This window comes from Leptonychotes weddellii, chromosome 1, assembly GCF_054177405.1.
Source record: "Leptonychotes weddellii isolate Sample4059 chromosome 1, ASM5417740v2, whole genome shotgun sequence".
NCBI lineage: Eukaryota > Metazoa > Chordata > Mammalia > Carnivora > Phocidae > Leptonychotes > Leptonychotes weddellii.
In genome coordinates this window covers 1,028,108-1,045,402 of record NC_138369.1, presented here as the reverse complement: position 1 = coordinate 1,045,402, position 17,295 = coordinate 1,028,108, and the positions used below count along the sequence as shown (strand labels likewise).

The 17,295-nt window shown below is 61.5% G+C and overlaps 1 protein-coding gene across 4 annotated transcripts in view; it reads right to left on the bottom strand.

Moving 5' to 3' along the window:
• Nucleotides 1-14,611: 14,611 nt before the first annotated feature.
• The window catches only part of SCAMP4 (secretory carrier membrane protein 4), a 22,525-nt gene continuing 19,841 nt past the window's right edge, over nt 14,612-17,295 (bottom strand). For all 4 annotated transcript variants that reach the window (XM_006743708.3, XM_081828628.1, XM_081828688.1 and 1 more), the window contains one exon: nt 14,612-16,240. In XM_006743708.3, the coding sequence (XP_006743771.2) occupies nt 16,061-16,240 (180 nt within the window). In that variant the 3' untranslated portion in view covers nt 14,612-16,060. The remainder of the gene's footprint in view (nt 16,241-17,295) is intronic.

Below are 17,295 nucleotides of genomic sequence, written 5' to 3'. Positions count from 1 at the left end.
GCGACAGCCGAAATCCCGTGGTGTCGGGATGGGGTCCCGGGACAGAGCGAGGGTCTCTGGTGAGCAACGAGGTGGCAGTATCTGCTCGTCAGCACTGACAAAAGCACCACGCTGATGTGACGGGGGGACAGAGGGCCTGGGCGTGGGGCCCGGGGGAACTCTGCGCCGCGCGGTAACTCGGCACACAGAACTGCTCCAAAATCAAGGGTATTTAAAAAAAACCCAAACCGGGACGCCTGAGTGGCTCAGTTGTTAAGCGTCTGCCTTCGGCTCAGGTCATGATCCCAGAGTCCTGGGATCGAGCCCCGCATTAGGGCTCCCTGCTCCGCGGGAAGCCTGCTTCTCCCTCTCCCTCTCCCCCTGCTTGTGTTCCCTCTCTCGCTGGTCTCTCTTTGTCAAATGAATAAATGAAGTCTTTAGAAAATAATAAAAAACAAAAAGGCACAGTGGGGTGCCTGGGTGGCTCAGTCATTAAGCGTCTGCCTTCGGCTCAGGTCATGATCTCAGGGTCCTGGGATCGAGCCCCACATTGGGCTCCCTGCTCAGCGGGGAGTCTGCTTCTCCCTTTGTCCCTCCATGAGCACGCCACTCGTTCCCGTGCACATACACTCTCTCTGAAATAAACAAATAAAAATAAAATCTTAAAAATAAAAAATAAAAAGGCACAGTGAGGGGTGCCTGGGTGGCTCAGTCAGTGAAGCATCCGACTCTTGGTTTCAGGTCAGGTCGTGATCTCAGTCATGAGATCAAGCCCCACGTAGGGCTCTGCACTCAGCGCAGAGTCTGCTTGCGGTTCTCTCCCTCTGTCTGTCCCTCCCACTTGTGTGCATACACCTGCTCTAAAATAAATCTTTAAAAAAAAAATTAAAAATAAATACATAAAAAGGCAGAGTGAGTGGGGTTCGGAGAGACGAGTGCAGATCGAAGTCAGACCTGCACGCCAGCCCACTGTCAAAGCCACACATCCTGCCCCCGGACCTGGCTTCTGTGAGATGCTGCCTGTAAGTACTTCCGAGGAGTCAAGTGGGGCGTGCCCACAGGAAGTGAAAGATGCAGAAACCGACAGGCCAGGTGGGAGAGGCGTGAGGGCTGATCTGCTGTGTGAGAGCTCAGCGGCCCCAACCTGCGAGCCTCAACCCCTCAGTGGCCCTGGGCGAGGGTGTCCCCCACTGCAGCCACCCAGGACGGGCCCAGCCCGCAGGGCCTGGGGACCTGAGCTCATATAGCACCCCAGGCGCTCACCAAACCCAGTCGGGGCGCACACAGGGCTCACACACCGGGAGGCTCCCAGGAGCCGACTCCCGAGGCCCTCGGGAGGCTGCCAGCCCCCCCGAGGCCCAGGTGGCAGCAGGGACCAGTTAAAGACCTGGAGAAACCCCGGAGCTACCCAGCCCTTGCCTCTGGCCACACACGTGGCAGTGCAGCCCCCAACTTTGGTCCCCAAGTTCAGCCCCAGGATGGAACAGCCCCCGGTGCCCAGAAGGCTGCGTCAGAATTCATATGCAGCGCTGCTGAAGATCCAGATTCCCAGTGCACCCCAAGGTGCTGATGCAGGGCGCTGGAGTGGGGCCTGGGAGCCCTCACTTAATCCTGAAGGTTCTACTCCAAACTCTGCAGGCCCGCCAGCCACCCACCCCAACCCCAAACAGCCCTGGCACCAGCAGCCAGATACAGCAGATAGAAGGGCAACGTACTCAGTTAACAATGAACCTCAGACAAGCAACGAATCAGAGTATGAGGACGTCCCCCTCAGCAAGCAACAGGCTGTCTGTCTGACACTAAGGTCCTCGGGCACAGCAGAACTGACAAACCTCCCAGGAAGACTCACTGCTCACAGGGTCACTAGTGTTGTCTACTCAATTCTGTGTTTTTTTTTAAGGTTTTATTTATCTGACAGAGAGAAACACAGCGAGAGAGGGGCGAGAGAGGAAACAGAAGCAGGAGGAGTGGGAGAGGGAGAAGCAGGCTTCCCGCCGAGCAGGGAGCCCGATGCGGGGCTCGACCCCAGGACCCTGGGACCATGACCTGAGCTGAAGGCAGACGCCCAACAACTGAGCCACCCAGGCGCCCAATTCTGTGTTACTTCTTAAAATCAAGCATTTCCAATGAAAATTTAGCTTCCAAATAGCGATGAGCCACGAGTGTCAAATGCACACCCAAACGTGAAAGAAAGACCGTCTCAACCACCACCTCTTACACCAATTACGTGTTTAAATGATCCCAGACACAGAGTTAAACAATGAATCTCACCTGTTGTTTTTTTGCCAAGGCTGCCGGTGTGCTGTCGGCCACCCACGTGGTCCGAGTCCCGTTTCCACCGGGGGCTGGAGCTCCTGTGCCTCAGAAACCCTTGTCACCCCCCAGAAGCCGAGGCCCAGGGGGTGAGCAGCACCTGGCAGAGCCTGGGCGAGGGCCGCCAGGTGCACTGGGACCCGCTGAGCTGGGCCCCCACGTCTGCAAGGACAGTGGAGTGTCTGCCGTGGCCCTCTGCTCCCCCAAAACCAGGGCAGATGATCTCCCAAGCTGCCCCTACCTCCCACCTGGCTGTAGAGGAGCTCCACCTGCAGAAGTCAGACCCACCCCACCCCCACCCCCACCCCCCCGGGCAGCAGGTGTAACTCTTCCCCCTGCAGCCTGCAGGCCAGGGAAGAACCAGGAGGGAGCACGACACAGCAGAGCGAGCGGCAGGCAGGCCCGGCTGTCCTCTACCCCGTGCGTGCGGGGACCCTGGCCACCATGGAGCCACCATGCAGCACAGTCCACAGCTCCAGGCCGCCTCCCTGACGGCTGCTGGGAGGACCAGCCCCCAGAGCCCTCTCCCCACTTGCTTCCTCAGACGTCCAGCTCCAGGAGGGCTGTACAGCGCAGGCCCCAGGACCCGTGAGCTGTGGCTGCACCCACACGCTCGGGCAGGCCCCTCTCAGCTCCAGCTCCCTGCAGCAGCTGCAGGTTGGAAGCAGACCTCCAGGGCGGGGCTCTCACCGGGGCCATCCTGCCCCCAGGAACAGTGGGCGACACCTGGGGACATCTGCGGCCATCACGACTGGAGAGCCCTCGGCACCAAGTGGGTGGGGCCAGGGAAGCTATTCAGCCCCCACAGCACCCAGGACGCCCCCCAGAGAGTGATTCACCCCAATGTCATCAGTGCCGGAAGAAAGGGAGCAGGGATAGAAAGTGTCCTCAGCATAAATTTCCAACAGGCCCATCAGTGCAGCTTACAGAAAAAGGAGGCAGCCCCCGAGTGGGGGCCAGCAGACTGGAGGGTCAGCAGTGAGCGGGCGGTGCTGAGACCGCGCACCACCCTCCCCGCTAACGTCAGAGCAGAGGCAGGAGGGAAGGTGCTGGTGGGGCAGAGGGCCCTGGGGCCCGCCGCCCGGGACCATCAGCTCTCCCGGCCCTACTCCCGCATGCGGAGCCGCTAGGGGGGTTGACTGGGGGTGATCTGTGAGACCCAGCACAGCCTCCTGCATGGCGTGGTAAAGACATCGGTATCCTGTCACAGACCCAGAATTACACCCACGACCATTTCTAGAAGCAGTGAGAGAGCCCTCAGGTGTCTGTGTCCCAACGAACCACACCCGTCTCTCCCGGAAGCCCCCAGCCTTTCTGGACATCTCTGTCTAGGATTTTTTTTTTTTTTTTTACATTTTATTTATCTATTTGACTGAGAGACACAGCGAGAGAGGGAACACAAGCAGGGGGAGTGGGAGAGGGAGAAGCAGGCTTCCCGCCGAGCAGGGAGCCCGATGCGGGGCTCGATCCCAGGACCCTGGGATCACGACCTGAGCCGAAGGCAGACGCTTAATGACTGAGCCACCCAGGCGACCCTCTGGGATTTCTAATCCCTGAGGCACACAGGTGAACCTGGGGAGACTGAAATGTCCCCAGGCCCTCTGGGGGGGAAGCCTCTAGAAGCACCGCCCCACCGAGGGGTGCTGTCTGGAGCTCCCACGGCCACAGGCCTGCAGAAGGGCTCTGCCGGGCCCACTCCCTGTCTGGTCAGCCAAGGCTCGCTCCTTGGGGCGGCCACCCTGCTCACTCAGCACCCACCGGCCGGGCCCTGGGAGCACAGCAAGCAGAGGCCGCGATGACAGGCACAGCCACGGTGAGCGCTGCACATGCTCGCGTGGGGAGACTGTGCACTGGACAGTGACACCGCCCTCAACCCCCGGCCGCAGCGAGGACAGTCACCCGCTCGCTAAGACAGGGGACTCAGTCTCCAGACCTAAAACCAGATGAGGTGTCACCTCAGAGGGTACAGATTTCCAGATAATAGAAGTTTACCTTTAAACACAATTTTCTTAAGACTCTAAGATGTCACAGACCTACATGAAACCAAGTAACGACATATTATGCCCATTTCTATGTCTTAAACAGTGACTGCCCGCCCCAGGGCCGCCTTGGATCCTGCTGTGACCCTGGATGGCCCAGGACCCACCCAGGAGCTACCCGGGTTCTGGTAGGAAGCTCTGACTGGCGTGGAAAATGCAGGCACCTTGCCCACCCGCCAAGAACACTCTGCTGGACTGGAGCTTCAGGGTGGGGGTGGGGGGCACTGCTGATTGGAACCTCAGTAGATCCAACCTAAGAGCCACCTTTGCATCCCAGGTCTGGTGTATTAGTTAATTTGACTTCTGACACACGCCAAAAGCAACTTACAGGAATAAAACTGTTCTGCAACCTGACATTTAACCGTAGATATTGCTGAGCTCCCAGAAGAGAAAGGACCCATCGCAAGGGGGAAGGCTCCCAAAAATGGGCCTCCAGCTGCCCTCTGAGGGTGAGCAGAGCATGCGGGAGGCCTTCAGGGGAGGGGACCCCAGACAGGGCCTGGAGAGGGGCCAGACCAGGCCTGTTCTGAGCAGGAAGACTGGGTGGGGGTTTCGGGGCAAGGATTTACCACCTGCCAGAGTGCCCCCGAACCTGTGTGGGACCCCCACACCACAAGGGCCCTGTGTGAGCATGGCGTAGGCCAAAAGCATCTGTGGACGCCGGGGCAACAGGGCAGGCCAACACCCAGGGGATGGGGAGGAGAGATGAAAGCCCCCAACCAGCAGGAGCCCCAGGAACTCCCACCACACCCACACCTGCTTGGACCGGTCCTGCCTGGCACCATGCACACCAAGGGGCAAAGGCGTGCATGCTGGCCTCGTCAGGGCCCAGGCCTCCATACTCAGCAGGTTACTCCGGACTCTGCTTCCTCACCCGCACAACAGGGACTTGGGAGGCCGCCCAGCATGGCCCCCCAAAAGGGAAGGGGGCAGACTGGAAGCCATGCAAGGTAGGGGCCTTCCAGACCCACCAGGCCTTGGCTTGGCTGTCCCTTTCCCTGAAGGCCCACTGACTGTACCACATGGAAAGACTCGACCTATGGGAACACTCCCGACGAGTTGCCGGAGCACCCTGCGGCCTAGCTTGAGCCAGCAAGGCACTGACGTGGACCACAACCCCAACCAGCATGCCCATGCGCCTTCACAAGCGCCTGTCTCCCCATCGAAGCTGGCCAACACAGCCATGCTGACCTGCCCAGTGCCACCAGAGGCCGGAAGGCTGGTGGCCCCCAGCACCCAGTGCCCCACAGCCCCACCTCTCCTGCTCCTTCCCCAGCCCTCTGCCCACCACCTGACCTATGGCCTTGACAGGCTTCGAGCTCCTCCTAGGAGGAGACAGGGCCCCAACTGCTCACCCCTGGGTTTTCAGGGCCCACCTGGAAAGAACCTGCCAAGACAGAGATCCAACCCCACCACAACCAGGATGAGGGACCCCACTGTTCATGAGGTGGCATGGGGGCTGGGAGGAAGGGGGAACGCAACAAAGTCAACTATGGGACAAGGAGTTACGGGACATCCCAGGGGAAATGCCACCGTCCTTAAGTACAGCCTTGAGGGAACCAGGCCAGGGGAGCCCCCAGGCCTGTCCCAGTAAATCCCCACGGACACAAGTGACCCCGTAGGTGTCTAATGCCTCCTGGGGGGCATACTGGCTTCCCCAGAGCTGGGATGAGCAGACAGGAAGGCTTTCAACTTTAGAAAAAAAAAAACAAAAAAACCCTCACCTACTTCCTCTTGCAACCCAAAGATAATTACTATGTAATTAAGAGGAGAAGGAGAAAAATCAGCTGGAACCAGAACCAGCAGTTCAAAGAGTCTGTCTTCACAGGGGCTCCGTCAACACAGAGCGAGGACACGCCCAGAGCCAGGTAACGAGACACTCATCCCCGATCCGCTGGAGAAAAATGAGAAGTAACCAAAATGAGACGCGAAGCCCCTTTACACGAGAAGATCCAAGCGCCAACTTCAGACAGAAATGACCCCTGCAAGGCTCCTGGGGTTCTGTCCACCCCGGGCGGGGCAGGTGTGTCCAGCGGCTCCTCTCAGACCTCCCTCCCCACCCCCACCACACAGGTCACACCGGCAGCGCAGCACACTCCGCTGGCCCAGGACCCCTGCCCCTCGCAGCACTCAGGCACTCCCCCTTCCTGTTCTCAGACACCCCCCGGAGGGTGAACAGAACACCTGGGGTGTGCGCAGCCAGTCCCCACCCACCAGCCTGCCCACCTGCCTGCAGGGCCCAGCAGTCCCTTTCTTGGGGCACAATCTGGTGAAGACACAAGCGAAAAACAAAAACTACCAGCAAAACCGCAAGCCTCCCCCTTTCAAACCTGTGGGCCTGGCTCCCAATCTGTTCTTGTCAAGGAGCCACCTCCTTCAGTGACCAGATAAAGTCCCTGCGGACAGTACCCCCCATACGGGAGGCTTTGTGCTCCCACTCATCTCTCACTCCCACGAGCTGCAGGAGCCTGTGGGGCTGGGAAACGCCAACTGAGGCCGGCCACGTCCTCCAGGCGAGGACCGAGGATCCACGGAGCTGGAGACGCACTGGACCGAGCCCCAGCGGAGGGACGATGTGTGGGCACCCCCAGAGTCAGACACTGGCCAGAGGGACTGGGGACAACGTGCTGGAGCCCAGCGAGGCCACTGCCCACAAACAATACCGTCCAGAGGCCAAGAGCTCCCAAGCCTACCTCGGACGACTGCCCCCAGCCCCCACCAAGAAAGCTTCCCTGAGAAAGTTGGGGCAGGAGGGGGCAGGGAGGAGATCAGTGTGTCCACCGCCCCCAGGCGCACAGACATCGCACCCCCTCCCTGATCCAAAGTGTTTCCGGAAAACAAAACCGGTGGCGCGGGCGGAAAGGGGAGGGCACAGCCACATCGAGACGGCGGTTCCTAAGCAGTGCCCTGCAACAGGTCACCCCGGACGAGACCCCTCCGGCCGCGTGCCCCTTCCCCGCCGTCCCTGCTCTCCCCGCAGGGCCTTCCAGACCACAAAGCCAGGAACGGGTGGGCTGGGGCAGGAGTCCAGGGTAGAAGGGTGGACGTGGGGGGACAGGGGAGTGGGCAATGGGTCTCAGCACCGGGGAGCAGGGAAGGGGACAGCGGGTCTCAAGTCAGGGCCACTGGAGGACCGCAGAGTCTGCAGCGAGGGGCCGGGGAGGCCGCTGGGCCCGGAGCGAGGCATCAGCGAGGACCGTGAGGTCTGCGGTGGAGGCGCCAGCGGGAGTGCGAGGCGGCCAGGCCCGAGTTTGGGGGAAGGGGGACAGTGTGGAGAGGACCGGAGTGAGGAGGCGGCGTCTGGAAGGTGGGAGTCAGTGGCTGGGGGGTCAGAGGCGGGCGGACAGGGGTCCACAGGTGCGGGCCCGGCAGGCGGGCGACGGGGTGGGGGGACGCGGCAGCGGGGGTGGGGGGACGCGGCAGCGGGGCTGGGGGTCCGCGGGGCGCGGCGGCCCGGGCGCGGGGCCGTGGCAGCGGCGAGGGCGCGCGCGTCCTTACCTCGGGGCCTCCGCCGTGGCCGTGGCCCGCGGCCGGCCGGGCAGCGTCCCGGGCTCCCTCAGCAGCGCGGCGCGGAGCCCCGCTGCGGGCCCCGCTCGCGCTGCGGCTCCGGCTCCAGCGCCCGCTCGGGCCCCCGCTCCCGCTCCCGCACCTCCGCCGCCGCCGGCCTCCGCATGTTGGCGCGGGCCGTCCCCGCCGCGCGGGCGCCCGGCTCGCCCCGGTCTCGCAGCGTCGCCGCGGCCCGCGCTTACGCCCCGGCGTCGGGGGAGGGCCCGCGCGCACTGCGCAGCCGCCGTCGGGCCCGGGACGCAGGGTGCCTCAGCGCGGGGCGGGGCTTGGCGGCCGCGGGCGCCGCCGCACGACGGCCGCCGCGCTTTGCGGCCGCTCCGGGAGGGCCAGGCCGCGGCCCGCGGGGGGTTCCCAGAGGCGCGCGACCGGCGGGGTGGGGTGCGGTGGGGCGCGCGCGCGCGTGCGAGGAAGGAGCCGGGCCGCGTCCGCCCTCCCGGGGGGCGGGACTCCCACCATTCGGCCGGGCCCGCCCGCCGTTGCCATGGCGACGCGTGGCCGGCCGCCCCGCCGCGCTTCTGTGACGTCACGGTCTCGCCACCTGACGCCACGGCCGGGCGGTGGCGCGGGGCGGGGCCTCGGGGTCGTGGCGTCGGGGTGGGGCTCGCACGGCCGGCGGGAGCCCGCGGCAGCGGGCCGGGGCGGTGGGCGGTGCGCGGGGCAGGCCAACCGAGGCAGGCGCCCCTGCCGGGTGGAACGCCGATCGGGCCTCCCGGGGAGTCCCCAGGCCTGCGGGCGCTCAGGCGGTTTCAGGAGGTCCAGTGAGGCCGCGTGGGGCAGAGCGACCCCGAGCTCAGTCCGGCACGAGGACGTAGATGGGATCAGATGCTCGGGCTGTGGTCCCGCTGGTGGCGGGCAGACGGGAGGTTCGGGAAGGGGTGGGACGGAGGCTCAAGCTGGAAGGGCCGGCGGCAGGGTGTGGTGGGCGGCCAAGCCAGGCCCTTGGAGAGGCTGGCCTCGGGGACCGAGGACGCCAGCCACCACCACTAACCACCTCAGTCTGTACTTTCTCGTTAAGTTCTTGCCGGCTTCTCTCTGAACTCGGACAGAAGCCCTGCAGGCGAAGCGTCCCCCGATGGGATCCAGAGCTGCCCCCGCAGGAGCAGTAAGGACTGCCCTGAGCCAGCAGGACCCTGATGGGCTGGACGTGACTGCCCACCGCACGACCCACGGGCCTGCCTCCCGCAGTCTCCTTTTAGAAACCTGGCAGTATTTTCCCCGTTTGGGAGACAGTCTGGAGACTGAGTCGGCGGTCTCCCCAGTGTCGGCCTCCCTGAAATGAATGTGTTTTACCACCGCTCGTTTCCCTGCCTTTGGATTTTGCCAGCAGCCAGTGGCTGAACCTGGTCTGTTTGGGACTCTCGGAGCCAATGTTCTTGCACCCCTGTGTCCTGTCCTTCTCCAGTCCCACGCGCAACGTCACCACCTCCAGGAAGCCCGGGCCACATCCCCGTGCTGCATCCCCTTTCTCACTGCATCCTGACCCTCTCCGGCCTGAGCCTCCCCACGGAGAACTGTTTGCCTAAAATCAGCCTCCTCCAAAATGCAAGCTCTTGACAGTTGCTCAGTGGATTACTAGGAAAGAGGGAGGGAGGAAGGGGGGAGGAAGGAAGGGAAAAAGGGGGGAAAATCCACCCTGTCCCCCAGCAACACCAGGCCAGGGACCACATCTGCTTTAGCTCACTGCTGCGTCTGTGCACCCAGTAGGCCCTCAGTCTGTGTGTGGCAAATGAATGAATGAATGAAAGAATGCACCAGCGAACTTCACGGTCCTCCCGGATTCTGGAGAATCGGGGTTTTATTTCGTCAGAACTCCTGGCCCCATCTGTCCTCCTCTCTCACTCCTTCGGGAAATCTGCTCTCTGGTGCTCCACTCCCAGGGGGTCAGGAGGCACAGTTGCCTCTCCCCTAGAGGTATTTGAGCTTTCAGTCGGAGCTGCAGCCTTACCCCTGTAAAAAGCAGCATCCCAGGCAGCCGAAAGGACATGGAAAGTGAGGCCAAGGCTGGGGTGTTGCCAGGAAAAGGCTGTGTAACTATGCGTGGGTTGCTGGCCCTCTCTGGTCCTCCGCATCCTCGTCTGTAAGGTGGGACTCTCCATAGCCCCCTCAGGTATATCATGGGAATTCATGAACTCATGAATAAAGAATTGTCAGCGGAACATCTCTCTCTCTCAAATCACTTGGAGTCTTTGAAAAAGCAAACAGCCTTTTGTGTTTCCCCTTTTTTAACCCACTTTGAATGTGGCCCGCAGGTGCCTGACCCCTTCTAGCTTTGATCATGGGGACACCATTTGGGGAAGCTGGTGTGGGAAAGGGCCCCGTTGGGGCTCTCAGTGCAGTAAGAACCTTGTAAAGAGGGGTGCCTGGGTGGCTCAGTCGTTAAGCGTCTGCCTTCGGCTCAGGTCATGATCCCAGGGTCCCGGGATCGAGCCCCGCATCGGGCTCCCTGCTCGGCGGGAAGCCTGCTTCTCCCTCTCCCACTCCCCCTGCTTGTGTTCCCTCTCTCGCTATGTCTCTGTCAAATAAATAAAATCTTTTAAAAAAGAGAAGAACCTTGTAAAGAGGTTGAGCCGGTTGCCCCATTGCCCATCCCCCCACCTGGGAAAGCCAAACAAAATCCCAGCCTCTCCATAAATCCCAAACAGCTGTGGATTTCAGGGAGGAGGTGGGCAGGCAGCGACCCCTTGTGTTCCCTTACCCCTGGAGGAGGCAGGCCCATCTCCCTGGAGAGACCCCCGGGGGGACAGGAACAGGCCAGCCCACTGACACAAGCAGGTGCCCCGGTTCACTTTTGTGGAATTGGGTTGGATTCGTGCTCCCTGCAGCCAGGCCTCTCCCCCCGGCCCCCACCGTGGGGGCAGGGAGGCAGACGGGCACATGCCCATTTTCGAGAAGTGTTAACAGGTTTACAAAGGAGGGGTGACTTGCCCACGGTCCCCTGGCTTCGCACCTGCAATGCTGCAGCCCCCCACCGCTGGGTAGCGCCGGCTCCCGGTTCTGAGGGTGGCCCAGCACCCCCATCCCACGCCAGCCGCTGTGGTGGAAGAGAACGCGCATCCCGAGCTGGGGCAAGTCAACGTTCTCGCGGGATGGTGTGAGCTCAGGAGGGGAAACCGAGGCCAGGAGACACGCAAGCGGCAGCGAGGGGCAGCCCGTGAGCAGAAGCCCAGCCGTCTGCGGGAGAGAGCGCAGGGCTCCTGGGCGGAACTCCCCACCCGGGGCTCTCCCGTCCTCGGAGAACGGACCCCAGCCGCCAGGGCTGTACCATGTGACCCCCCAGCCGCCTCTGATTGGCCCAGAGCAAGCCCATCCAGCTCCGTCTCCGGGGCTGCTGAGCGTGAGGGGTCCCAGACGGTGGTGGTCCTCTGCCGTTGTGTGGCTTCGCAGGCGTCTGCCTCCCGCGGTGCTCAGACGCATTGCAGGTGCACAAGCGCCCGGCGCGCCCAGGCCTCCTGGGACCCTCCGTGCTAAGACCGGGAAAGCCCCGCAAACCTGAGCAGGGGACGGCAATGTGTCACGCGTCACCGAAGATCCCAGATGAGGAGCTCCCTGACCCCACTCCTAGGGGTCCAAGGCCTGGGCGAGGTACAGAGTCGAATAGTGCCTCCTCCAAACGCACATCCACCTGGAACCTCAAAACGGGACCTTATTTAGGGGCGCCTGGGTGGCTCAGTTGGTTAAGCAGCTGCCTTCGGCTCAGGTCATGATCCTGGAGTCCCGGGATCGAGTCCCGCATCGGACTCCCTGCTCGGCGGGGAGTCTGCTTCTCCCTCTGATCCTCCCCCTCATGCTCTCTTGTCTCCCATTCTCTCTCTTAGATAAATAAATAAAAAATCTTTAAAAAAAAAAAAAAGGGACCTTATTTGGAAATAGGGTCTCTGCGGAGGTGATGAGTTGAATTCAGACGAGGTCACGCTGGATTAAGGTGGGCTCTAACTTAACGGCTGGTGTTGTTATAAGAAGAAGATACACGGGGCGACTGAGTGGCTCAGTCGGTGAAGCACCTGACTCAGATGGGGCTCAGGTCATGATCTCGGGTCCTGGGATGGAGCCCCTCGTCAGGCTCTGCGCTCAGCACGGTGTCGGCTGGAGATTCTCACCCTCAGCCCCACCCTCTGCCCCTCCCCCACGCGTACTCACTCTAAAATGAATTTTTTTTAAAAAAAATTTTATTTTGACAGAGAGACACAGTGAGAGAAGGAACACAAGCAGGGGGAGTGGGAGAGGGAGAAGCAGGCTCCTGGCTGAGCAGGGAGCCTGACGCGGGTCTCCATCCCAGGACCCCGGGATCATGACCTGAGCTGAAGGCAGACGCTTAACGACTGAGCCACCCAGGTGCCCCAAATCTTTTTTTTTTAAAAAAGGAGGAAAACAACGAAGAGAGAGTGGACACTGGAGGGGGTCAGCCACAGGCCGAGGGACTTCTAGAGCCCCAGGAGTTGGGAAAAGCTGGAAGGACCCTCCCCTGGAGCCTCCAGAGGGAGCGTGGCCCCGCAACACCTTGATTTCAGGCTTCTGGGTTCCAGAATTTAGGAGGATGAATTGTTTCAGGCCACCCAGTTTGTGGTACTTGGATGTGGCAGTCCCAGGAAACTCCCACAGATGTGGACCCAGATCGGCCATTGTTACAGGTTGAACTGTGGTCCCCGAAAAGATATGTGGAGATTCCAGGCCCCCGTACCTGTCCGAGGACAAGGGGTCGCAGGGTTGGTTCCTGCTGAGGGAGAACCTGTCCCAGGCTCCCCCAGCTTCACGGGGCTTCTCCCTGTCTGGGCCCACGTATCCCCTTTTTATTGTCATATTGGGTTGGAACCACTCTACGCCTTATGGTCTCACCTTACCTTGAAAAATTACTCCTTCGATGACCCTGTTTCCAAAGGTCACCTCCTGGGGTCCTGGGGGCTAGGACTTCAACATATGAACAGAAGGGTACACAATTCAACTTGTCACAAAACACACAGAGGTATGCACACATCCATACACGCACACAGACCAGCACCCACTGCGCTCCACCTGAGGGCAGAGCCCAGGCCCTCCAAGCCCCAAACACGGAGGGACAGCCTGAGACAGGTCTGTGCCTTCCGAAGGGTCCCAGAGGGACTGAGCCTTGACTGCTCGCGGCTGTGACCGGCTCATTGACGCCTCCCTACTGACCCCTGCGCGCTTGTCTCCCTGATAAACCTTTTGCCCCCAATCTTTACATTGGGCCCAAACAGGTCACAACAGAGAGAACCCAGCCACCCTCTCTGCAAAAATGAAGAATGCCACTCACCCCTTTTTCTAAAAAAAAAAAAGTTATTTTTTAATGTTGAAGCATAATGTACAGATTTTTAGATGACATTAACAAATGTTTTAAAATTTTGTCTTAAATTCTAATAGAGTATTAGTATTCAGCTGGGAGAGGCAGGGAGGGCCCTTCCCTGGAGCCTGCAGAGGGGACGCCGCCCCGTGAACACCGACAGCTCAGACATCTGGCCCCCAGGATGCAGGAGCGCTGAGCCCCCCAGTCCGTGGTCATAGGTGATGCCGCCAGCATCTTGCTGTGGATCCCAGCTCCGCCCCCCAGAAGGTGGGAGGAGAGACCCCTGTGGCTTCAACCCTGAGTCCGCGGTTCTTTGATGCGGCCGCCCACACAAAGGGTCCCTTTCTCAACTTGGGCCTTGGTCTCTCAACTCCAGCCCCATCCTGCGTCCTTACAGGTCACCTGGGAGCTCAGGGCACACACATCCCCGCACCCGGGCCCTGTTTCCCCCCTTCCTGCCCTGTCGCCAGTCCGGTCCCCCCGCCCAACCCAGGGACACCCGCTCCCCGTCCAGCCCTGCAATCTGCCTCCCACACATTGACAGGGGCATCCCCACAGCACACCCCACCCCACCCCACCTCCTTGTTCGCTGCTCTAGCATCTGGGGGTGCTTCCTGGGGCCGCCTTAACCCTAACCCTAAGTGTTCAGGAGCGCACAGCCCAAGAAGTGTTGCAGGGCTGGTTCCTGCTGAAGGAGAACCTGTCCCAGGCTCCCCAGCTCACGGGGGGAGGTCACCGGTCATCTCGGCGTGCCTTGGCCTGTAGAAGCATCGGCCCCATCTTCATGGGGTTTCTGCCTGCCTGTCTGGGTCCACATGTCGCCTTTTTGTAAGGACAGCTGTCATCGCTTTAGGGCCCACCCTACTCACCTTAACTAAGTACCCTTGCGACCACCCCATTTCCAAATAATTTCCCGTCCTGACCTGCTGGGCGCTGGGATGTGAACATGTGAATCTGTGGGGGGCTGGGGGGGGGGGACACAATGCAACCCATGCCGTTTGCTTGGGGTTTGGTCTGGTTTCTCTCTGTGGACCTAGTCTCCTTCCTGTGGTGGCAAAGCGTCCCACCCTCCCTCCCGTGTCCACGTGGGGTGTACAGGCCGTGAGCCCTGGGGAGGCCCCTGCAGCTGGGCTTCTGCAAGGCCCTCCTGTTTCTCTTGCAGCCATGTCTACCATTTTTTCGTTTGGGGCAAGTGATGCTGGTTTCTCACTTTCTGTACACTTCCCTTTTTCAAGTTAGAACAGTGGAGCATAAAAAAAGCAAGCTGACTGAAAGGAAAAGCATGAAGGAAACGCACTGTGATGGCTCACAGTACACGAGGGCGACGCTGTGCGGGGCAGGGTCATAGGCAGGGGCAGTGTGGGGCTAGGGCCACAGACTCACATGCCCCAACAGCCCCGCAGAGGCCCCGTGATGCAGGAAGGACTATGGTATTTATTTCCAGGATACTCTCCCATAAGAAAACCCACTACGAAGTAACAAAGGCGGATGTGCATGTGGTTCTCCTACCTGGGGCCACACCTGCTCAGTCCCGTGTGCAGCAGGGGACTCGGCCCCACGGTCAGTGCAGCGCACGCCTCTTGGTCGCAGAGGCTGGCTAGGGGGTGTTCAGGGACACCCGGGAGACCCACGGCTTGAGACCTGAGGGGACCCAGGCCCGGGCGCGTCCTCAGGAACCACGGCCACCTTTGGACACCACACGGCACCCAGCATGAGCAGCCAAAGCAAGCAAGTGTGGGTGTGGAGAGCAAAGAACAGGGCTGCCTGGTTGGGGCTTCTGGAGAGACCGGTGTCCCGCGCAGCACTGTATGATGCAGAGGGTCCCTGTCCTACCCCGAGACAGCCAGCCGGGAGCCAAGAGGCAGCATTCGGGGCGCCTGGGGCGCCTGGCCAGCAAGGGCTAGGAAACGACGAGGGCTCTTCCGGCCGGTCAGCTCACAGGCTTGCTGCCGAGATCCCCGCGGAACATTCCAGTCCTTCATCTCAGAAGGAGCTACGAGAGCCGGAGGGAGGTGACATGTCGTTTAGATTGCTCACTAAGGCACAGGTTTGTCACATCTTAACTTCTAGAAGGCCACTCTCAAGAAACCCAGTCTCCTGCTTCCTGCAGCTCGAGCGAGGGCTGTGTGGCCGCGGGCTCCGAGCGGCCGGCCCACCCACTCTGCCCGCTCCTGAGGCTTTCCCTGCGTCTGCAGAGGGGAGATCCCAAAGGGGTCCCGCCCCAGCCTTCAGATCCCCACGGCCCCCGTCCCCCACAAAGGGGTTCCGCCCCAGCCTTCAGATCTCGACAGGGGTCCCCTTGACGTTCCCACGGAGAGAGCCATTGTGGGCAGGAAGGCCAATGGCCCCACACAGAGCCCAGCGGGCAGACAGACAGATGCACAGAGGCTCAGATCATGGTGCCCAGGCGGCTCATCGGCCTCTGGCCGACCCCACAGGGCCGTCCACAAGAGCCCTCTGGCTGCAGGTGGACAGGGACACAAAGGACAAGAACACGGAGGACCCAGCCAAGCCCCTCCGTCGCCCACGGGGACAGGAAGGAGGGGAGGAGAAGGGATGAGGGTGACGCCCTGGCGAAGTCCCTCTCCGTGCCATCAGCTCTGGAAGGCAGGTGGCCAGCCTGCTGCCCCTTCTCCCCGGGGAGGCCTGAGGGCGGCCCGAGACCTCCAGAGGAGGGGTGTGCTGTGCAGCATGGGAGCCGTCCTGCTGGGCAGCACAGGCTGGACGGTTTCTGGGTGGCGCTTGCGAGGACCTCACTGCCAAAGACGAGACGAACACAAGTGCGGGTCCCCGAGTGCTCGCAGGCTCCGCCGCCCTGGCCGGGGGAGGGGAGGGGGGCGGGCAGCGGGGCTAACCAGCCCCTCTACGGCCACTGGCTGCCGGCTGCCGGGTAGCTGGGCACAGTAGGGTACTCGGGCAGGGTATTTCCCGAGAAGTTGTTGTACTGAGCCTCTCGGGACGGTGGGTTCCGCCAAGCGCCCGTGTTCCACTCGGTCTGCGCCTTCTGGAAGCTTCCGCCAGCCCCCCGATAGATCCTGTGCACCTGCAGGGCAGAGGATGGGAAGGCAGAGGAGAGAGAACCCAAACTGAGCGTGTGTGTGGCGACAAGAGACCTGCTTGTGTTTAAAGCAGGCCGTCTTGGGTGAATGACAGAAGTCACAGAAACATCTTGGCAGACACGTTAGAAAATGCACCAAAGCCGACATGGTGGACTCAGAGGGCCCCACCCTGATCTACAACCACGGTCCCCCCGCTGCTGACGTGCGTGGCCACCAGCACTGCTTTCCGCCCCAGCTCCGGGGCCGGGCTCTCGGGCCACCCACCTGACACTAGCATCCCATACGTGGCCCAGTCTCCTAGGAAGACGCCCCCAGGAAGGACTGACTCCCCACTGCACCTCGGGGAACATGGGGCAGTGCTAGAAACGCTAGAAGTTCTGGAAAACTCAGCAAGTGAAAAATGGCATTTTAACTGGACGCTCTTGATGACCAGTGAAGCTGAATGCTTTCCCCGTTTCTCACAGGGATCTTTCTTCTCCTGCATGACTATTAAATATCTGCCTCTCCGACCCTTCTCGGTGGGAGTAGGGGGTGTGCAAGAGAAAGCTCGCACGGCGGGCCTGAGACTTCCCTCCCCAGAGGGCGGCTCGCAAGGCTGGCTCTCAGTGGCGTCTGGAACCGACTCCGGGCTCCCACCACCCTCGCTGCTGGGGGGCTCGGTCCCTGAACCGTCTGTGCAGACACGAGGTTTGGGCTGAGCGCCTGCTCCCCTCCCGGAGTCTGGGGTCCCGACCCAAGCCGGGCAGAGGGGCCCGCGAGACCGACCCCCACAGAGAACCGGGCACCGGGTCTCTGCCAGTCCCCTGGAGACCACACCTCACACACGCGGTCCCGTCTCATTTGGGGGGAGCTAAGCGCGTCCTGTGGGACACCCCGGGAGAGGACTCTGGAAGCTCGCGCCTGGTGTCCCCGCCCCCGCCCCCCACGCCTCTGCCCTGAGCTCATTTGGCTTCCTATCCTCTCTGTATAAACCACGGCCGTGGGGTCGACCGTCTGCTGAGCCCTGGGGGTCCTCCCGGCACATCCCCGCGCCTGGGCC